Raw genomic sequence first — 23,938 nt, 5'->3', positions numbered from 1 at the left:
TACATTAAAGTATAACACAATCCATTAATTCCTTGATGTTGACCAAAACTTTGATCTTGACATTTCTCATTGAGATTTATTTGGTGGAGTTTTCTGAAGATGGGGCGCGATATATACATGTTAATGTTTGTGCGTATGTATGTATGTATATATATTAGTGCAATTAGTCACATAATTTCTACTAAATCAGTCGGGAAACCTTAAGCTGTCAATCAAATACATGCCTTTTCCCCTGGCTCCTTCCCAGCGATGCACAGTTTTTACAGGGCAAAGAGAGGCACACTGTGGCAGCCATGAGTTCCAGTGTAATGGTAATGTGATAATTTTGCCCTCATTTCCCTCCATTGAAATTCAGCATGACGTGTATCACGCTGCTGTGCCCGCCTCCATATTACCATGGGTGACATCAGCAGCACGATCCATTGCGGTCCCCCTGAATTATTTGGTTTCTCATACTCCTCATCCCACAATGTCGTGGCTGACAACAGTAACACTGACAAACTGGTAGTGTTCACCGGCTGCTGTGAGGCAGTGACGCTATGTGCTGCAAATAGGGGCAATCGACAGTGTGGTCCAAGTAACAGTATAACTCTTCAAGGAAGAGCTTGATGGCTAACTGAATACTGCATTGGTAAAATCTGTTCAAATGCCTGCTGGTTTTGGTTTACATTTGGCGTGCAAGTCCTCAAGGGGTGTTGGGTAGTGCCAACAGTCCGTTTAGTAGTTTTGATTGTCCGTTGCATTTGGGGTTTTGTGGGAGCCCCAAACCAGACTGTGATGGAGGTGCACAGTAGTGATTCAAAGACGTTTATGTAGAACTGTCTCAGCAGCTCTTGTGACAGGCCGTGCTTCCGAAGAAGACACAAAAAGCACATCCTTTGTAGGGTTTTTTCATAGGATGGGTTTGATCAGGGCTGCCAAAGTTTTTTTGCCCCAAAATCTGCTTTTCAAGCAGCCACACTCTCGCCATCTACCGACATGGGGGGAAGCACACAGTCGAGATTGACCATAACTGCCTCAGAGATCGACTGGTTGGTTGCGATCGACATAGTGGGCACCCCTGGATTTGATGTTTGTCCTCCCACTTCAGGTCCTGTGAGACTGTAATTCCCAGGAAGTTGAAGGTCTCGACGGTTGACACAAGACAGTTGGAAAGCATGAGGGGCAGCTGTGGTCAAGGATGCCTCCTGAAGTCTACGATCCTCTCTACAGTCTTTAGTGTGTTCAGCTGTGTTGTGTGTTGTGTTGGCCACACCGCGTAACACAGTGTATGTGTTAGTTGGATAAGCCTGCTGCATTGCTACCGGAATATGGAAAGCTTGTGTTAAGTTAGTGGCGATAAAGGGAATTTGACCCAAGTCCACTCTCTTCACATGAACCTCCGCTGTAAGGTTTTCTTCTCTGTTTCTTAGGACCATTGTCCTGTCAGAGCAAATGTTGTAACCCGCACATACATGCAGAGTTAATTTGTTGGTGCTTGCTGAAATAAGTTTAACTATGGTTCTTGTCATTGTCTTTATTGAAGATAAGAAAATGAGCAGTAGACATCAGTTCACAACAGGAGACAACTCACTACAGGTCCATTGAGGTGCGCTGACAGCTTGTGTAATATAAGAACACTTCAAACTTGAGACAATTTCTTTGAGCCATATTTTTCACCAAATGCTGGTTTACTATCCCAAATTGTATCTGAGGCATTGCTGTCCTGTTCATGTTTTTCATTGGCCAGCAACAATATTGTAATTGGTTGCAGTTTCAAGCACACAAGACTTTACATTGAGAACCAGACGTTTCCGACTGTAAATTAAGTTTTATAGCACATCAGAGAAGCAATGGCATAAACATCTGGCCCATAAATCTCAGGTGCTGTTGCTGCAGAGTGGAGCTTGAGACACTAGCTCCATACCCATCCCCTGATTAGCCATTCATCCAAAGTTGAACACCTATTTATTCATACAAGAATGTGTTTTTTTAGCGGTTAACCCTTTAAGGTGTCAATCCGTTTAAGTCTTAAAACTTCTGCACTGCTGCATTGTTCGGATCTCTTTGTGTGCAAGCATTATAAGCATTGTTGAGTTGAAATATACAGTACGTTTCATGCTTCCCATTTAGCTACACTTACTGTATGTATGTCTGTGACATGTCACTGCCTTGTTGAGGAATGTCTGAGTGCATTGACCCTGTTTCTGTAGAAACGATGGATTCTATTTGGACATTCAGCCAGCAAGCCAGAGAGCCATCTAGCAAGCCAATCCATCTGCACATGCGTGTGTCCTCACTCACTGTGAATAAATCCTCGTGTCACTATAAGCACGTGCGCTTTCTGTAAATATCCTATTTATTAACTCTTTCCAAGGTCGAAAGAATTCTCTGAGACATGTAGTATGTCTTATGTGAGGCAAAAGGAATGTATTGTTGATAAATCCGTTATTATGACCAATCCACAGGAGATGCGTCTACCTGTGGCAAACTGGTCTTCTAATAATCACTTTGTATTCTTCCTTACGTTCCCTCACTTGTGATTCCATAGTGCATCACATATGCATGCAGCACACAAACTCCAACACCAACACCACATATGTTTGCTTAAACCTGATGACCCATTAGAAATAGCACTTGGTGTTTTGGCCCCTCTCCCCCCACTCCGCCACTCCCTTCTCTGCTCCCGTGTCCCTCCTCCTCCCCCCTGGGGTAGGTTGCTATACCCCCTTATAAACATAGAGATCTATAGGAGGCCAAGAGCACGACAGGTTCTTGGCATGAATATACAGGTAGTATCCCAGCCCACTTAAGGCCCGCAGCCTTGTTAAAAGCTTGATTTATGCTCTACAGCTGGGTACAAAGGAACTTATAGGTTGGATACTTAATTAATATCATGCTTCCAACTGCTAGACCTATGCACGTTGCTGACATATCTCTAAGGAGGATAAGCATAAAGCGTTGCATACTGTATTTTTAATAGTGTGGATGCTTATAGAGTGTAACTAAATAGCACAGGTAGTCTTGTCATTCGGCACCAAATCCAAAAGAACCGTACCGCTCTTTTAAATGTGCTCCTGTGGACTGCCAGTGACGTGATTACGATCACAAAGTATGGGCGCCTTTTGGGCACCATTTTACATGCTTTTTGTACATTGCCATAGCGGCTAATCATGTCACATGTCTTCAATTAGTGGGAAGTACTCTGGTACTCTGAGCTTCCAAGATGAAGAATTGTGTGGAGGGAGGCCTGCCATAGCCAAACATATGGGCCATTCATCTTTTGGATAGTTATTGATGGTAAACATTGCTTGTAAGTAATCACTGGCTGACTGCCTCTATTTGGAAGAAGAACATTGTATCCGACACCGAATATTACAAATGCAGACTATTCTATTAAGATTTCACAGTGTCATTCATCAAAAAATATATGTCAAGTACTAATATATCATGAATTACTCTTGCAACAAACCTGTGTACTCTGGCAGATAAATGAACCTTTGGATATGCGACCACCACCTCGTGCTGTCACGTCTCTTCCCGTGTTCATCAGAATCTCTTTAAGAAGCTGAACAGGAGGCCATTTTGCAATTTTAATCAGAATTTGAAATGTAACTAGGTTATGAAGTGGCACAACAATGCTTTCTCCCCAATTAATTAATAATAGGGAAGGGACTGGTTGAGTGGTGGATTGAAGTTGGTTTGGGCTTTGGGCCTGTTTGTGTGTCTGTGGGGGGTTTGTTAAATGTCATTTCTGGTGCAGCTTATAGCAGTACAACGACTGAACTGTTCACATGCTCTGTGTCACCTGTAGTCCAGTCATGGTCATTGCATTCACAGAGATACTGGATAGCTTAACTCCACAGTACGATACGAATATGAATTAATTTGGAAGCTATGTTTGACTCCGAGTTGACATTCAGTCGTAAGTCAGGCTATTGCCTTGTCTTTAACCACTCAACCACTGTGTGCAAAGTCACACACACCAGATGGGACGCGTGTTAAAGCCTCAGTCTCCACAGCTCTGGGCCACGGGACACGGCAAAACACTGGTCTTCTTGTTTAAAACTTCCATGTCCTACCACAATGCCTTAAGGCTGGTCTGCATAACGAGCTGCTATGGTTGGCCCAAGCTCACATGCCCTGGTCCTCTCACCCTGCGGTGGTAGGACAGAGGGAAAATAACCACATGCTAAAACATCTCTTGTTGACTTGTATCTCAATGATGGCCCGTACATACCATGGACGGTAAAACCTCTGGGTCTACTTCGAGCAGGTTCAGAGGAAGAAACAAATGCAGTTAACATTAGTGTTAACTATGTTTGTGTTATTTTTCTGAATAATTTTGTATTGTGTATCACTACTGTTAATCATATAGAAAAGTTTGTGATCCAATCAATATTATGTAAAAACATGTAAGGAGTGAGGGAACAAAACAAGTGTTGTGGTTTTTGAATTTACACGTGACCCATGTTTTTCGAGGTATGAGCTGTTGCCCGACTGATTTTTGACATAGTTAGATAGGATAGAAGCTTTAGATGGTAGTAGTGAACCTTCATAAAAGGTCAGTCATTTACTTCAAGCAGTTTCTTGCCACTACTAGTTGAATATCATTGCGAAACTAAACTTGGACCAAAAAGAATTACACTTGTTTAAAACAACCTAATGACTTTGCTTTCAGAAAGTCCGCTAGCTTAATGCTACCATATGATGCAAAGTGCCATTGACGGGCTAACTGCACTGCACTCAATCATTCTTTCCACTTCAACGGACTTCGGCTTACGCTCTGCAATTATAACGTTGGATGCTTCTGTACATTTGAATGAAGTCCATTAAAGGTGTCAAGCATTTTGCTTTTCCAGTGATGTTTTTTTTTCTTCACTGTCTGCGAGGTATTCATTGAACAATGTTTGTCAATGTGATTGTTGCTTATAGCGATGTAGAAATGCACAACAAGGTCATACCGAGTAGGACAAAATATACCTACCATTTCTAACCCATGCTTCATTTGTCATTACTTTCTTCTTCAGACTTTTGCATTTTCAGAACTGAAGAACTAGACGAGTGCAGCCTTATTGTAACGAAATGCAACACGCTTACTTGACCTTGTCATTGTCTCTTAGAATGGTGTGCTTTTATTGCTCTGTCCATCTTCTCGCATGTCAGTGAAGACAGAAGAGAGCTAAAGCTGGGAGGTCAGTAACAGAGCCCTCGATGCTCCGGTGAAGCTGAATCACGTACCGGCAAATGGTATGCAGGCTCATAACGTGCTCCACTCATACAATAGCCAGAGACGAAACACTTTTGACAGTGTCGAATGCCCTGCCCTGGGGGCCTTATCATCCTCTGCTGCTTGCTTGCCTCCCTCTTCTGTTTCCACCCCTCTGATGCTATCTGTCTGGAGATTTATGCAGAAATGTGCAGCTAGCCGACCTCCTGGTCCCCCTCCATCCTTTTTGTGGGGACACTGGCCTGTCATAAGCTGAGCTACGCAGAGATAGCGAATCTCATGCTGTTGGCCTAATGTCTTATGGAGACTATCTTGCCTGTGCTCTTCTAACCTCCATGTTGCTTGTAAGGAAAAACAGTATCCTTTTATCTGAATATATAGAAAATATGAAAGCATTTTTTTACATGACATTTTCTCTTTGACTCAAGGTTTGTGTGGTTATGTCAGTTAATATGTAGTATTTCAAAATAACTCTTCCCATTTCTCCTCTGATGTTCTCAGACTCCCCCTGCCCCTCTGAGATCATCCCCGAGTCCAAAACTACTCATGCTTGATGAAGTCTACTTCCGTATTTACCTGCGTATATGTGCTTAACAAATGTGACAATTGGCCGTTTCTTTGAATCTATTCTTTTATTTAATGCCGACTCCACTGCTGGTTGGCTCATTTGACGGCGTTTTGATCCTGTGAAGCGGATCCCAACTCAATAAATAATCTCTGCAGATGCTTCCATTTAATTAGACTAGTTAAGCTTCAAGGCCCAGAGGCCTTTTTCAGTGTACCATTAAAGCAACGATGAGAAACAACAATGTCCAGCCTCCCACTGTTGTTGGTAAGCAGAGAACAAATAATGAGACGGGGCAGGCGCTGATGATTACAAGGTTTTATTTGACCAAGTGGCACCCAAACGCAAGGCTTCCCAGCCGAGCTCAGATTGAATGGATAGATAAGGTTTCGAGATGGATGGATGATTGAATGAATAAATGTGTGGCTGTATGTTCAATTCAAACATGATTCAGTAGCCCAAGAAAGATTAAACAGTCAGGGTACACAGGGAAATAGTCAATGCGGTGCTTCTTTTTAAACTATCGTGGCAAGTGTGCCTCAACAGTTGACACTGTATTCTTTATCACCTCAGTTTACACTTTGCCTGGGCCCTATAGTAGGCAATTGATGGAAACTATTCCTTAGAAATATTCCAAACTAAAATACTCGAAAAGCCTCGCGGCTGGACACGAGCACACACAGTCTGCTGGCATTTGTCTGCTAATTTCGATTTGGCCAGGGCGCCCATTTCAATCCCGTGCTTATCAACCTTCAGAAAAAAAGAGAAGGGAAAAGTTTAGGATTGTGGCAGTTGATTACACAAAAATCTGAACCCTGCAAATCATGTTGATAATAACAGTAGATTATATACTAGGGTTCAGCCCCTTGAAAACAACCTTGCATTTTTAATTGAAGATCTGCTTCACCCCTTACTTTTCCTTTTTTATTCCCTCATGTTTGCCATCTTGGGTCTCCCTCGTTCTGTGTGTGCGGCGTATGTAGTGGTTAGCGGTCAGCTTCGATGAAATGTCTCGTGTGTGTGTGACTCTCAACAACATCAAGTTTTGCAGGCCACTTCAGACTCGTAAAAGACTCTCATTCAGGCCTGGTCGGCTGGCTGGCTTTCTGTTTAGTAAACATCATTCCCTCTATCCGGCTTTGTCTTCGAAACAAGTGTTGGTCAAACAAACCTTTGGTCTGCGGCCATTGGCTCAGCGCACTGCACCAAGTTTGGCGCGTGACGGAGTGAGTGTGTGAGTATGTATGCGTGTACTTGTGCCAGACAAATACAGACAGGTTTTTTTTTTTTTTTTAGAGAGAGAGAGAAATGATAAATTACAAGGCCACTCACTTTGATGTTTTCTTACTCAATGAATTTGTATTCCTAATGAAAAAAATGGTTGACACAAGTTTGAAAAGACAAAGCTTTTTTCACATTCATGAATAAATGTACTGTACTGTATTTTTCAACGTTTTCCCACATCTTTTGCTCAGTCATGTGAAAGTCATGACAATGAAAAATTACCGACATTTTTTCTTTTTTTTTTTTAATAGCATCCTTCTCCTCTTAGTCAACATATCCCGTCCTGGTTCACCCTTCACCTTTGTCCAATCCCTGCCTGTGAATACACTAATGACATAAATTGAGTAGTAATCACATTAACATGCGTTACAGCTGAAGCAGTCTAACGAGTCACTGTATTGACAGCCAGCAGTTTTACCAAGGCAAAAACTCCAACACATATAAACACTTTTGAATATTGGCAAAGACCTGCTATTAGCATAATCACTTTATCGGCGTGTGAGTGCACCCCAGCTCAGGCAACTGATAACTTTGCAAAATGGCAGTGACATGTGATGTCCCCCATCATCTCCTCGGCCGGTGCCATCGTCCTGTTCCTTCTTCGTTTGGAAGACCTGCTTGGTAATCCTGTTAGCTCTTTCCTCCATTAGCTAAATGACCAATATCATTGAGAGCTACAGTATGTGGCCTCACCAGGACAAGTGGAGTCCACTAAAAGGGATGGTGAAGGACAAAACACAAATATGGATGTCAAAGCAAGTTGCTAAACTTTTCAGTACTTGGCTAGCAATTGAAACAAAAGCAATACTTTGTTTTTTTTTCCGCATTACTTCAACCAAATGGATTGTTTATATGTATTCCACCCGTTTTGCACACTTTGTTTGGAGGACAACAACAATGTGTCTTACATAGTAGTCTATCAAGTAAAAATTTGAGCAGCACAGATGTCCCTGAATGTGATGAATGTGCTCGCGGCTGCTGTTTTAGTAAATGTTTTTCAAAATTAGAGCCAGAAACAATAATTAAAAATAATGTTCGCAAAAAGTCTTTCTTATTATTAATTATTTCCATTTCCAAAATGCAGTTGTCTTGTTAACAAGCAGCCCACTTTTTTTTTTTTTTTTTTTTTAATCATCAACCTTGTAGAGTCACAAGTATGTAATAAATTTCCACACATTTTTGTGAAGGTGGGATGCATGACCCGTTTGGGAAAAAACCTTGTCACATTCTGTTGGTGATCCACATAGTGGATGCAGGAATGTTTTTATTCATAATTTGTGGCTTTGAAAAGTCCCTTCCTCAGAAGTTAGTGGGTATTATTGGCATCTTAGGACACAGGTGTCCATCCTTAACAGTCTGCGCTGTAATGAATGTGCTCTAGTAGTGTTTGTTCTAAAAAAAAAACAAAAAAAAAAAAAACAAAAAAAAGAATCATTGGCAAAGGTTGTTATGTGTACATGTAGACTTTGTGTTTTAATGGATCTGAGTACTGGCGCGCCAGCAGTAGAACTAAATTGCGTTTAGAAATCTGCATGATGGACACTGTTTCTAGACATGACATCTAGACATTCACATTTCTGTGAATATGGCATAAGCAGTCCCAGGTGACCCCATCTGCTCTTATAGGTGCAATTATTTCCTTGCGTCATTCTGTGTTGCACGTTTTAGAATGTATTCTGGCTCGTATTCTCTGCCCACTAGCAGGATGACCGCATTTCATAGACTTCTTTGTGTTGCAATGTGATGCAACACCTTTGAAGAACTTAACTATTTTCTTTCTTTGACTGCTCTTTCTGTCCTCCGCCTCTTACCTTCTTCATACTATCTTTCCTCTGTCTTCCATAACCCCCTCCTTTCGCTTTAAATTCTGGTTTCTTCACCATTATTCCTCCAAAGACGTCTTTCTCAGCCCTCGCCATGAAATGGTTGCTACAGGGTTGTCAGTGTGGTTTCTCCTTTTGGCTGATCCTATTTCAAAGGGACTAGGAGATCCAGCATTAGGCCAAGCTCTTCTACTCTCCGATCTGAATTCACCACATACTGGAATGTGAGAGCCAAACAGGAAGAATGAGTAGAGGACAGATGTGTTTATAAAGATCCTTCTCTCATCCATCTCAGAGCTTTCCTGTGAACTAAAAAGGCCTTCAAGGCCATCAAATGACATGTCAGAATAATTTTTGTCCTTTTAAGGAAAAAAAAAACGTCTTTCGATCTTTTTGAGGACAGAAAGTTATCAGTGTTGTGAAGCTGAGTCTGTTTTTATTTTTTTCCATGGCCATTAATGAGCTCACAAGCGACACGGAAGTGCTGTTTTGTGTCCTTCAGCAACGGGTCTTTCGGAATGTCTCCTTCACGCCACAAATCTTGCCTTCGTCTGATACACCTTCCTTGCTTTCTTTCTTTACTTCCTAGATCCTGCACTGCTTTTCTTTCTCCCGTCGATGGCAGAATGTCTCCGAGCACCCGCCCCCCGTTTCCCTGCCCCTCCATGCTCCCCGCGATATGTCTTTTGTTGTTTGCAATAACAGAAAAAAATATCTGTTTTCCTCATCATGCGTATACACCATCTGTTCACACACAGGGCGAGCATATGCGTAAGTACAGGCTGCTAATCAAATCAAAGTGAACGGTAGACGTCAGGTTATTGCAGCCATAAACCATAAAAACACACACTGTCTTGGGAAAAAGACTGTATAGCCAAAGTCAATGTTATGAACAAATTAGATTTTTGCTTGTGAGAGAGCGAGAAAAAAATATGTACGGACAAATGGCGGTTTTATGATGGAAAATTCCTTAGTGGGGTCAAAGCCCCTTGCAGGTGGCAACAATTAACAGTAATTTTTTTCAGATTGTAATGATCCATAATTTAGCCGTATACCCCCCTTCCAAGTCCTTTCACTCAGAAGAGGTTTGCATGGTGGTTTGATTGGGTGCACATTTTATGCCATGTTCTGGTCTTTAAGTAAGATTATTCAGAGGGGGCCAGAACGGTTGTGGACACGTGAGATAGAAAGGAAGCACACTAAACACCACTCGGCTCCCATTATTGCTCATCCACAACGTACTTTTTTTCTCTCAGCAGGAATCTCCTCTTACTGTCGCACTTCACCTCTTTGTCTCAGTGCCACAGCAGGTTTAAAACATGCAACACTGTCCACCATCTTAGGGATTGCTCAAACACACAATCACACACTCGGCCAATCTTTACGTGTCCCTCTTACTTGTCCATGGCCGCCACTGTATAACGATCTTTTTTTTTTCTTTTGCAAATGACTTCAGAAAATAGGCCCCTAGTGAAAAGAAAGAATGAGAAAAAAAAAGATAGGGAAGCCAAGAGATGAAAGAAGGTGCCCATTTGCAAGTGGTGGATGCTTTTTATTTAGCATATCTCTCACTTCTGCTTTCCCCACCTTCTCCTATTCTATTCACCTGAGAGGATTTAAATAAATCCATACAGCATAAGATATAAAAGCAATGCATGAAATGCATTTTGAAAAGTGCCTCCCTAGTAACAGTTTTCTATTTTGCTTATACTGTAGTGGGGATGTGTGCTTTTAAAAATACTGCTACATTTGATTAACATGTGACCCTGTATTTATATTCACACTTAAAATGTAACATTAAATATATCCTGAATTGTAGATAGCATGCTTACTTTTATTTAAAAACAAACAACAACAAAAAAAGCCATAGAGGTGGGCAAGTATGTTTAGCAAGATTGGGAAAAATCGTCACAGTAACCTCAAATCTCTGTGAAAGGATTCATTACCGAAAATATCTTTTGTGAATATGCAGTTTGACATTTCTCTAGTCATTTTGATTTTCTGTTATTGTATCATTTGCAATTATATTACACACTGTAGTTTGCCTTCAGCAATTTGATCCATTGTATACACTTTCAAATTTTGATAGACATTCATTGGTATCTGTCTACCAAACAACTTATGCCGATATAGACACAAAAGTCTCTAAATGATTATATCTACATAAAATGAAGCAAAATGAAATTCACATTTTATTGTTTAGAGTATTATTTGCCAAGCCAATGTTGTGCCAAGCTGGAATCTAACACTGTTAAAATGTGCTACAAACTAAAGCTCCATTCCAATCTTTTTTTTTTTTCAAAATCCATCATACAGTATGTGCTTCTACTAATCAGCAACTAATTAATTTTCCTGAAATCCTACTCCTTAACCATGATGTTTAGCTTGTCATCATATTGTGTTATTGTGTTTTCATTGACTGAACTGAACTGTCCATTCTTGGGATCTTTATGTTATTACAAGAAGGAATAAGAACCAATGAGTGTGGATACTCAAGAGTAAAGGTCGTGTTTTTGTTGTCTCACTGAGCGCTATAGTACTTGCTCAAGCTGAGTTCGCTTGGTAGTTCGCTTGGTGTTTGTGCGCTCACGTGTTAGGCGTGCATTTCTAGACCTGCTCCTGATGGAAAGTCCCTTCAGATAAATTTGTTGTTGTCTACTTGTTGCGCTATTTATATTGAATTCAATTGAATTGACTATTCCCATTCTAATAAAATATTTTAAAAAGAAGACCTGAAAAATGGATTTATAGTTTTTGTTTGACTGAACTAATGTACTGATTTAACAGCATATCTCTTCATGTTTTCTGTTATTTCAAACTCTAATACAAAAAAACTTCAAAGCATCTTTATTTTCTCTATTTTTTGACAGATAAAGATGAGCCCAGCAGTTACACCTGCACCACATGCAAACAGCCATTCACTAGCGCCTGGTTCCTTCTCCAGCATGCTCAGAACAGCCACGGTTTTCGCATCTACCTGGAGAGTGAGCCAGGCAGTCCGCTGACCCCTCGCGTAGCTGCCGGCCCTGGGATGGGAGGTGACTGTGCCTCGTCCCAGCCTCCCCTCCATGCTGTCCACCTGGCTGATGGTAGTCCTTACAGCCTGCTACGAATGCCGGGGTCCGGGTCCGGACGGGATTCGGTATCTACTCCTCGCGAGGGTCGTTATCCTCGAACCCCACCCCTGTTCAGCCCACCCCCGCGTCATCACCTCAGTCCCGACGACCTGGCCCTGGCAACTCACCATCCCAGCGCCTTTGACCGGGTGATGAGGCTCAATTCAATACCACTTGAACCTCCCCCAAACATGGACTTTTCTAGAAGGCTCCGTGAACTGGCTGGTAATGCCACAGGAGCCTCCCCCCCTCTCTCCCCTAATAGGCCCACGCCTATGCAACGGATTCTTCAACCATTCCAGCCAGGTTCAAAGCCTCCATTCTCTGCAACTCCGCCTCTTTCCACCTCTCAGTCACCTTCTGGCTCGGGGTCTACCCCCAATCCCACATCCAACACGGCTCAACCGGGCACGCCATTAAAGGCAAAGTCTTGTGAGTTCTGTGGGAAGACTTTCAAGTTCCAAAGTAACCTTATTGTACACAGACGTAGCCACACAGGGGAAAAGCCATTTAAGTGTCATCTGTGCAACCATGCATGCACCCAAGCAAGCAAGCTAAAACGACACATGAAGACACACTGTCAGAGCAAGTCTTTGGTGCTTAATGCCAAGTCAGAAGATGGCCTTTCGACGGCCAGCTCTCCTGAGCCTGGTACCAGTGAGCTGATGGGCAGTGCCACTGATGCTCTCAAGTCAGTAGTGGCCAAGTTCAAGAGTGAGAACAATGGTGTTATGGATGAAAATGGAGAAGAGGAAGATGATGAAGATGATGAAGATGAGGAGGAACAGGAAGAGGAGGAAGAAGAGGAGGAAGAAGAGGAAGAAGAGGACGAAGAGGAGATTGAAGGTAAGCCTGTGGTCAGAGATGTCGAAGAGGACAGGAATAACTATCGTTTTAGCCTGAGGTTAGAAGGCGCTCGCCACCACCAGAACAGTTTGGCCCTGCACCCTCGTCGTCGGAGCTCCTCGCAGGAGCCAGCTGATGAGGATTCAGCCATGGAGTCAGACCGGGCAGATGATGTGACCACAACAACTATTAATGGTCTCGGACCATTATCCACTGACAGTCTATCCAGAAAGTTGTTGGGTGGAGGCATTAGCCCAGGATCCCTCAGTCCTCTGTCCAAACGTATCAAAGTGGAAAAGGATCTAGACCCCCCTACGCCCACTATTGCAAACTCAGAAAACGTCTACTCCCAGTGGCTAGCAGGCTATGCTGCCTCACGACAACTCAAGGACCCCTTCATCAACTTTACTGGTGGAGACTCCAGACAATCGCCCTTTGCCTCCTCATCTGAGCACTCGTCTGAGAATGGGAGCTTGCGCTTCTCGACTCCGCCTGGTGAGCTGGATGGGGAGCGGGCCACCTCGGGACGCAGCGGCACAGGCAGCGGGGCCAGCACACCCCACGGTGGCAGCGGGAACGGCAGGCCGAGCTCCAAGGACGGCCGCCGCAGTGACACCTGTGAGTTTTGTGGGAAGGTGTTCAAGAACTGCAGCAATTTGACAGTGCACCGACGCAGTCACACTGGAGAGCGGCCCTACAAGTGTGAACTGTGCAGCTACGCCTGCGCCCAGAGCTCCAAGCTCACACGCCACATGAAAACCCATGGACAAATGGGCAAAGACGTTTACAAATGTGAAATATGCCACATGCCTTTCAGTGTCTACAGTACTCTAGAGAAACACATGAAGAAGTGGCACAGCGACCGCCCTCTGGGTAACAACATTAAGACTGAGTAGGCAAACAACAGCATGCTGTACGTTTTCTCTTTCAGCTCCTTTGGCTAAGATGCAACCCTGGCTATGTAGCCAATAGATGAACGGAATGGACGACAGGGTCAGACAAAAGTACACAGTACAGCCCTGTTATCGTTCCCATCCACTGGGGCAATACTCTTGTATGAAATAAAACTTTTTGAGCCTTTCTATTGTGCAATAATTACACATTTTATATATAAATATATATCTATTTTTTTTGTAACTGGACAGCATGCTTGTTGTGTTTATGGCTACTCTAAAGCTATCAGTGACTTGTTGTACTTGTGTTGCTGTTGATCCCGTTGATTTAGCCTACATATTTGAACCCTTGCTGCAGACAGTACATACTGTTTTACATATCATGTACAGTTTTGTTTCCAAGTAAATCGGAACAGTGTCATATCATTCGGACATCAAGAAAAAGCAGGGTTACATTTAAAACTGGTCTATGTGAATTGTTTTCCATGCAAGATAGACAAAAATACACACACACACACACACACCACACACACACACACACACGCACACACACAAGACTAACTGGGCAGCCTATGAAATGTGAGGCACTAGCACCGTGACTTATTTCTTTTACAAACAATGAAATGAATAATATGGTGTAAGATGACAACAAAGAGTGCCTTGGATAGTTTACCTGCATTAGTTAATCATCTTTTTGCTATAAGCTCCACGTTTCAGATGTAGATAATTAGAAGACATCTTGTGCACATATGGAATACGTAAACGGGTCCTTGCATCAAGCACCTGTACAACCCTATCGTGTTGTGACTGCGCAGAACATTAAGAAACCAGCTTAAACTAAATTGAAAAGAAAAAAAATCATCATGTTTATCTCTGGTCAATCATTTAACTGCCTGACTCAAATATATTTTCATTCTTCAGATTATAATTCTGTTTACTGGCATGTTACATGCTCAAAAGGTGGGTGGAGGTTTTTTTTCTGGTAGATGTGTATCATACTGAGAGGGTACTCTGATGAGTTGTTTTAGCCAACATGAAGCTCTTAATTTTCCGATGTTTATTCTCTTTGAAAAATTTTTTTCTTCTTTGTGTGTGTGTGTGTGTTTAAGTGAGACTTTTTTTGTATGTCATCCAGGCAGCCTGTGTAGCCAGCACTAACTTGAAGACCACAGTCTTTTTTACGCCAGGCAGATTTTGATTTCGGTGAGGGGAGGGGGGATACTTTGCATGGGTCAGGGTTATGGGATGTCAGTGGGTATAACCACATGTCTCTCCAATCCAAATGTTTTATGCCCTCTTTATTTTCTTGACTGCATTCGATTTTAACATTTTAATGAACTCACGTTGATAATGCAACTAGTTTCCAACTTGAAAACATAAACGACCCCTCTCCACACTTATACACACACATGCACACAATTTTTTTTCCCCATTTTGAATTACTTGTTGTGACTCATTTTAACTGTAGTATTTCCTCTCACCACCCTGCCATTTTTAAAAAAATAATAATGATAGCACTTGTCACTCTGCCTACAGTCTGTATCTGTCTCTCTAATCGGAGGTACAGTCGGTTGAGTATAAAATGTGGACCGGATTCCATATCTGGGACGATCTACGTGCACTGTTCCGTTTCCCCACTTTACAGGTGGAAGCTCAAGGGGGAAAAAAATGGCTCTTGTGCTGACTGATACAGTAACTGTGGTATCATGTAAAAAAAAAAAGAGAAAAAAATGAGTTAAAACCTTTGCTGTCAATTTCTTGAGAGCTAAACATCACTTTGGTTCAATTGGGTATCAATGCAGGAAATGCCATAGAAATGTCCTGCATCATACTAACTTTAAAAATATACCCTTCAGTACAGGAAAACTTGGAAAAAAACTTACCATTTTTTTCCCTAAATTGTGTTGTTGATTTTTAAAGTACATGTCCGTACACGTCATGGTCGTATGGGGAGAATTTAATTTAAATTTGATTTTGAATTTGTGTTGTTGTTTCTTTTTGCTGTCTTGTTGACATTCAGGACTTTATCATGATGTATTGAATTGTAATGAACATGTCTTGTATCTGTTTTTTTTTTTTTTTTTTTTTGCCTTGACTGTACACAAGTCTTCAGGTTGAACAAAAATGTTTTACATTGGGGGAGATATGATATATGATAAATAAATATATAGAGAGAACTTAACCACATAGGAAAATGCACACTCATGTAAGTTCCTAAGTTCAAATACATTTATGGTCGACTTTTTTTTTTGTATTTAGAATTGCATTTGAAATTAATGTTCACTTAGTGTAGGCACTTATAGTATTTATGTTGGAGCCTGTATTTTTTAATGGTTTTGCCTGTACTCTTTAAAGGTTTCAATGTACCCTCTTTTCTGTAGTGAAAAAAATCCCAACAAGCTGCCACCGTATATTTTCTTAATTTGGCAGGATAATATAGTGTGAATAATTTGTGTGCTTGAAAATAAGTACGTTTTTGAAAACTACAATGTTGTGGTGTTTTCCGATGGTGAGAGGTCATATGATGACCTTTTCAGGCAGTCCTGCTGGACTTACCACAATGAGGTAAAAACAGGTGGTTGTACATACCTTTTTGGATTTTATTTTTATTTTTTTTCTCCTGCCATTTTATATGCAGTAATACAAGCTATTGTTGGGTTTTATTGTTAGCCAACCTTTTACTGTCCTTAAACATGTACCACGTGATAACATTCCAGCTGTTGATGAAAAATCACTTTTTTCATATGCAATCAGTCCATCAATAATCAGAGAAGCAATGTTTTTCATTTGATGTATTTTATTTTGTGATCTCAAATTTATTTTGCCAAAACACCCGCAGTGCTTGATTTACAAAGGGTATTTGTCATACCATACCTGTATGCAAGTTACATTGTCAATATGAGAACGTGATAGAAAGAAGTTTGCTGCATGTGGTACTGATGTACATCCATGTTTCAGCCCAATCTCATTCTGTGTCCTGTACTCTTATCTGCTTTCAACTGAACTTGAAGTTGACATCGGTTGACATTATTTATTATGACTGTGCACCCACACCCAGTATATGTTCTGTTAGAACAGTCACAGCAAGATGTATCCGTTTATTGACCACCCCTCCCCCTGATCCCTTTTGTGATGACATCTGATGGCTTGGCTTGACCAAAGGTCACAGATCAACATTTAAGAGTTCCTAGTCAGCATACATATGTTGTCATTATTTTTCAGTTATGGAAATGCCACTGTTTTCAGCTGTTGCCTGCATTTTTCTCTTCACCCAGCCATTTTGTCTTGGGAAAAAAACAAATAAAACGTATGAATTACATACCGAATATGATGTGGCTGTTTTACACTTTTTATATATTCCCGGGATATAAATAGTTTATGAGTTGAACAGAATGCAACAAAATGGAATGTTGCAAAACAAAAGAAACCATCAGTATTATGCAAAAGCTGCACAGAACTGTGAAATGAACATCTGGAATCGTGCATAGTCAATATTCACCTATTAACATGACAAAAAACCCAAGAGATTTAAAATAGGTTTATTATACAATTTAGAAGAAACCCGCACCCGAGATGTTCTACGATGAAGTGCAGTCCCATGTTGACTAGATCATCCGCAGACCTGTTAGCTCGGCAGATGATTCCAGTTTAAAAAAAAAAAAAAAAAAAAAAAAACAAATATATATATATATATATGTATATATATATATATATATATATATATATATGTATACTAGAAGCTAGAAATGGTAGTTTATATTAAACTTGGTCTGTTTGCTTTTGAAAGCGTACCCTCAAAATTCCACTGTTTTTATGTACAGTATGTACTTGTACTTGAAAGCAAAAGAACAAAGTTGAAATGGCTTGGGTTGCGAAATGTCCTTAAAAAGGTTGATGACAGTCATCTGGGATACAGCCTTGTATTGTCATCTTAAAATGCAAGTTGTATTAATTTCCCTCCAATCGCACTTGAATCTGTTTGTGTATATAGTAGCCTGATGGGGAATAAATCCTCCTGATTTTATTTTATTTTTTAAATGGAAAACATTGCGTTTTAGTTTAGTTTAGTTTGGTGAGTGTCACGGATCAGTATTAGTTATAATTTGAGAATATTACTTACAAAGCCTGTAATTCATTTTACACATTTTTCCAGTCCCACAACTAAATAAAACATGTCCCAACCTTTGATGACGAGAGGCTGACGCAGTGATGGCTATGAAGAGAAAGTTGTGTTTTTGAAAAGTTTTGCACAGAACAACCCCGTTCACATAGAATTTTCTTTCTTGGTTTATGATTTGCTTCTCCAGTAACAATTTTACTTCAATGACCCCGTCTTGCCACTCATTTTCTCTTATGTGTTACTGTATTAATATTTTTGTCATCTTATTGTCAAAACACACACAACACACACACACAAAACCAGTCAGACTTATGCTAATGTGTAATATGTGTTCTTTTACTGTATGTGTTGATGTTAGTTTAATATTACAAAATTACAAAAATATATTTGTTTAATTTTTGGCAAATTTGACAATTACTTGCCAATATACTATTTAGGCCTTCAGAAATGGATATCAGTGACAAAGATTTTGTTGGAAGAATTGAGCGTAAAGTAAAACCATCAAAAAGTAAAACATTTTCCCACACTCATAAAGGGGTTTTCTAAAAATATGAGTGTCCCTGCATTGCTGCACAAAACAAATCGAAAGTGAACAACGTACATTTATTTCAATTATATTAAAACACTGCAGACCCCACACTCAAAGTACAAATCTGAATCTGAATGAAATTTGGTCATCATGACATGATAAATGTTCATCTTGCTTTCATAACAACAGGTACAATAACCAACCAATCAGGACACAAGAACAACAGAAATAAAAATGAACTCATTGCTGAAAACAGTACTCGTTAAAGGAATGTTCCCCTCTTTGTATTACTAGACACTTGCAAAAAAAAAAGAAATTAAAATGGAAAAATCCTGCTCCCTGAATAAATGAATTCATTTTTTTCATTATTACATGAAAAAGTTATTGAGAAGGTAAATGTTAAAAAATTAAATTCAATGAACTGCATTTCTTTTCTCCTAAAATCCTTCGAAATCCTTGTGAAAAGAGCCTGCTCTCACGTGGTTCTCTCAGGGTGCCCAAGTATAGTGTCTTTTTTTATACTGAGCCTTTCATATTTCATCCTGTTTCTTCGCCTATCACTCTCATCTTTGTCCTCCTTGTTGTCCTTCCACACCACATTTTCAGCTTGTGATTGTGTCTCCATGTACATCATGTGCCAGTCCATTTTTTTTTTTTAAATATTCAGTATTCAACTTTATAAATATCTTCCCGTGTCCAAATCCTTTTTTTTCCAATCTCCGCTCCCCTGCCGGCTGAGGCACTGGAGGGCAATGTGACAGAGTAATCACTCTCCTTGTCCGAGCCATGGCGATGTTTGTCTAGCAGGGCCAGATTAAAGTTCACAGATAGAAAGAGGTTCCTGCTTAGGCCAGGTGTTGACAGTTAAGATAAAGCAGAGTTGTAAGGAAGTGGGACTTGTCGGGTGGGTGTTGGGCGAGGAATTGTTAGCTTGTGTGTGTTCTTCCCCACCCTTCCCATCTTTCAAGTTCAATGTCAAGAGACCAACAATGCCGAGCTCACAAATCCTTAACCACCAACAAGCCATGTATAGCAAACATATTTTTCTTGGAGTAGACGGTCGGCCCTTGCTTACAATCCTTATGTTGACAGGTTATGAACAGAAACTGTTCTTTGGCTGAGGAAAATCAATAAATGTGCGTTACCTCACACAACGTTTTGGAAGGTCTTATAAGTGGTGCACGTCAGTTCCTTAAACTAGGTGAAGGTAGTTCATTCTGAAAGGTATACAAGCTTTTGCTCTGCCTTCTTCCCAAACTCTTCATCCCAGTTTCCTTACTTGCCTGCAAGGGAGGCCTCCCAAGCGTAGCTGAAGAAATCCCATCCAAGAGAAACTCTATGTGTTAAATCCCCTCTCTAATCCTCATAATATGACCTTAGTCCCTATTTGCTGCTCTTCTGATTACCTCCATTCTTCTTCCTCTAGTTCTACACTTTGTATCGGTCTTGTTTTTTTGAGTGTCAGTGAGAATAGGAAGGCCGAAGAGCTGAGATGGAGAGGCAGACTGCAGCTGTGCGGTCGAGCAGTGAAGAGGGGGGCCTCGTCCGGACTCCTTGGAACAATATAAAAGCACTAATCACCAAGGACAGCTGACACTCAGTGCCACACACACACACACACACACACACACACACACACACACACCACACACACACACACACACACACACACAAATACACATCTGAGGATTGCAGTAGGATGGAAGGAGAGGAGCTCTGCCCAGACAAGACTTACAGGTCTGGCCCAGCAAGAAAACAAAGTCTGTGTTTTGTCTATAGGCAGCAACGCTTCAGGGCTGAAATGCTTTCACACAAACAAGCACCTACGCACGTACAGTATACCTCGTCACAAACACACGTACATGAGACTAAACTTACTGTATATACTTTTCTGGTGAACTTGATCAGAATTCAAATAAAACAAATAAATTGTCGTTTAACGCAGGTCAGCAGCAGAAACACAATCAAGCAGACATCCGAGCTCAAGATAGGAAACCCATGTGCGCACACGCATGCATGCGCACGCACGCACGCACACACACACACACACACATGCACACACGTGCATACACAAAAGTGTCTTCGGGAATGTGACCTTTCCCCAAAAGCCTCCCTTTCCTGCCCTGACTCCCCTCCCCCTCTGGCTGTGTGAAGACTGAGGAGGTCAAGGGTCAGGTTTAGGGGGGCTTGAGATTAGGTTTCACATGACTGAGCACCTTTGTTGGGGCAGGCCAGCAGAAAGGAAACGTCCAGGAGGGTAGCTGTGTCTGTCTGAGGAGAGTGAGAAAGGGGGTGGGCGAAAGACGAGACAGGGGGCCGGATGGAAGGATGGCTGAACTTGAGGTTCGGCAAGGCTGAAGTTGAAGTGCAAGGAAGAAGATGTTGAGAAGGAAGAGGTGGAAATGATGGAAAATGGACGAATGAATAAGAACTGCAATAGCAACACCTACAGTACAAATAGCTCTACTTGGCTCTATCCACCTAGGTACCTTCCTCATTAGGCTGCAATCAGCCAATGTCCTCAGAGTCTGCTACCAGCGTCGATCTCCTACATGACCGCACAGTGACAAGAAAAGCCTTTGCCAAAATGGTAAACCGGATCACAAATAAATAAATAAATAAATAAAATCCCCCTCCTCCACCTCTCTCCCAACATTGTCCCAGTCTCGACAATAAGTGCTGTGACCGAGATCTGGGTTTTCTTTCTTGTAAAGTATCATTTAAATGTGTGTGGGGGTTGTTTCAACACCTCAGAACATGAACACGGGAGAAGGGTAAAGATTTTAACGCCCTGCAACACTTTCAACTAAATGAGTCACAGAGGTGGGACTGGTACTGCTGATGGCTTCCAGATAAGGTGAAAACTTTGACCTCACTCTGAAAGAGAAGGACAAGGGGTGGAGTTTTCAGGGTGGAGGAATGCCTTATTATATATGTGCTGACCATAACTGACAGGACAATTTTCATTTCATGCGCAATCAAAAGCCAAACGTTAGGGTATTATTCTTAATTTTGATATTTTGGCAAGCTTTTCCAGGGGCAAAAGTATTCTCCATGTGTGTGCTAGAGAGCGGACTTGAATACTGTATGCATCTACAGCAGGGGCCTCAAACTCAGTTTACCTTGGGGCCGCTGGAGGCAGAGTCTGACTGAAGTGAGGCCGCAGACTCAACTCACATGGACGCGCGCAATTTAAATTACAAATGAAAAAACAAATGAAATCTAATATTACACTTTTTCCATATTGAAAGAACATGTGGAACTTGAGGCAGTTATGTGTATTCATCCATCCATCCATTTTCTTTGCCACTTATCCTCACGAGGGTCGCAGGGAGTGTCGGAGCCTATCCCAGCTGTCAACGGGCGGGAGGCGGGGTACACCCTGAACTGGTTGCCACCCAATCGCAGGACACATGAAGACAGACAACAGTCACATTCACAATCACACCTAGGGGAAATTTAGTGTGTCCTATTAATGTTGCACGTTTTTGGGATGTGGAAAGAAACCGGAGTGCCTGCAGAAAACCCATGCAGGCACGGGGAGAACATGCAAAGTCCACACAGGTGGGGCCGGGATCGAACCCAGGTCCTCAGATATGTGAGGCCAACACTTTACCAGCTGATCCACCGTGTCGCCATATTCTGAAATGTCTTCTAATTTTTTTTTTTTTAACACAAAATAAGATAATCAGGGACACTGGTAAACACAAGTTGTGTGCAAAACCACTAACAAAACTCTCCATACTTTTTGGAAGGTCACTGCTGTAATAATTTCATTGAAAAATGTTACTCTGCTTGCCACATCCCCTGTCAATGTCAATGCTCATCTCCCACTGTGATTTGTAGGTTCCTCTGCTCTGCACACAACACTGCAAAAGTGTCATTCATATAAAACTCGAGGGCCGCACTAACATTGGACTTTCATTTTAAGGTGGGGGTAACAAAATACCATCTCGCAGGCTTCAAATGGCCCGCGCGCCACCAGTTTGAGACCCCTGATCTACAGTCATGCACATTATCCCCGAAAAGCCTTTTATTTCAATGCAATACTTATCTCAGGAGTACTTAGAGGGTACATATAGTGGAAAACTGATTTTTCAAAAAAATATATTTTTATGTCTTGTGACTTGTTTGGCAAAAACATGACTTATCTATTACTTGAATTTTATTTTGCAGGGGTATGGGGTGGATGTCAATGAATGAATGAAATGCAAATTGGAGGCATCAAACTGTAAATCACTGTAGAAGTCAATGAAATTTTGTTCAGAACCTCTACAGACAGAATTTCTATGCACAACTGAGGTGTTAAGATAACGGCCACTTGACGCATAGCTAATAAAAGCGTGCAAAAAAAAATAATACAGATAACAGTGACATCTAGCTCCAAACAAAAAACGTTGGTACACTTTATCCCTAAAAACAAAAACTCATTCAAAACTAAGAATCCAAGAGATCTTGTGAATCAATGATGGTGTAGTGGTACACACGCATGACTTTGGTGTGGGCAGTGTGGGATCAATTCACGTTCAGCGATATTGTTGATATGTGCTTTTCAACTGAAAGGCAACCAGTTCAGGGCGAAGTCTGCTTTTCGCTCAGATAGGCTCCAGTACTCCCGTGACCCTTGTGAGGATATGTGGGCTGGAAAATGGATAGATGGATGGAGGAGATCTTATCTCTGAAAGTCAAAAGTGAAATGGCCTTATGGACTATAAACTGTAAACGGTATTTAGAATAGATCTGTGTGCCTGTTGGAGAAGAAAATGTAATGAGAACGGAACATACTGAGGCACGGTGAAGCGTTTACCTGTCTGGCACATCCATGTTCTGAACACGCGGAAACAACCAATGGCTTTGTGCAAAACTGCAATACATCAGTGAGAAGCAAGTATGCGCAGAGTTACAGGGTTAGTCCAGCGGGTCAAGTATATACTGTAAACGGGTGTCTTTACAGTTTGAGCAATTAATGTAGTTATGTAAATACGGTAATATTGAAAACATACCAAAACACATATATGACATGCGGAATTTATTGAAGCTGGGTGTGCCATGATTTTTGAAGTACTTTTGAAAACATATCATTATAGATGTGCTCCATCCATAGCCCCCCAAGTGCATTGGTTGCTTATTGCAGTGACCAGTGAGGGACAGGCAAGGTTCAGGGGTCAGTAAGGTGAACCCAATCCCAGGCAGAGAATTTCACACACTGACCCGAAACCATGGGGTACTCCTACTGCCAAAGCCATCACTGCTAAAAACACCATGTCCATAAGGAAGGATTAATGTATTTTCTGTGCTGACACTGATATTTACATGTTGGTATGCATATTCTTCATGTGCACCTCTGAGGACAGAACTCTTATGAGCTTTAAAACAGGGTCATACTGTTTATTATCTGACTCCTGTGTTATTTACAGTGCACATCTACGAAGATTCCTTATGCCCTGTGTTCAGTGGGACGGTACAGTACCTGTTTACCATCCTGTGGATAAAGAGCCAAAGTTCATCCTCTGCACTCTTTGGCCACTGGAGCCATTGGTGACATTTTTGTTA

At 41.4% G+C, this 23,938-nt stretch overlaps 1 protein-coding gene across 2 annotated transcripts in view; it reads left to right on the top strand.

The window, feature by feature from the left end:
- LOC133506627 (B-cell lymphoma/leukemia 11A-like) overlaps window positions 1-15,830 on the top strand; it is a 36,565-nt gene extending 20,735 nt beyond the window's left edge. For both annotated transcript variants that reach the window (XM_061830944.1, XM_061830943.1), the window contains exon 3: window positions 11,752-15,830. In XM_061830944.1, coding sequence (XP_061686928.1) covers window positions 11,752-13,739 — 1,988 coding nt within the window. In that variant the 3' untranslated portion in view covers window positions 13,740-15,830. The remainder of the gene's footprint in view (window positions 1-11,751) is intronic.
- The last annotated feature ends 8,108 nt before the right edge of the window (window positions 15,831-23,938 follow it).

This window comes from Syngnathoides biaculeatus, chromosome 9 (genome assembly GCF_019802595.1).
Source record: "Syngnathoides biaculeatus isolate LvHL_M chromosome 9, ASM1980259v1, whole genome shotgun sequence".
Classification (NCBI taxonomy): domain Eukaryota; kingdom Metazoa; phylum Chordata; class Actinopteri; order Syngnathiformes; family Syngnathidae; genus Syngnathoides; species Syngnathoides biaculeatus.
Note: the sequence above shows the minus strand (reverse complement) of the source record. Positions and strands in the feature narration are given on the sequence as shown.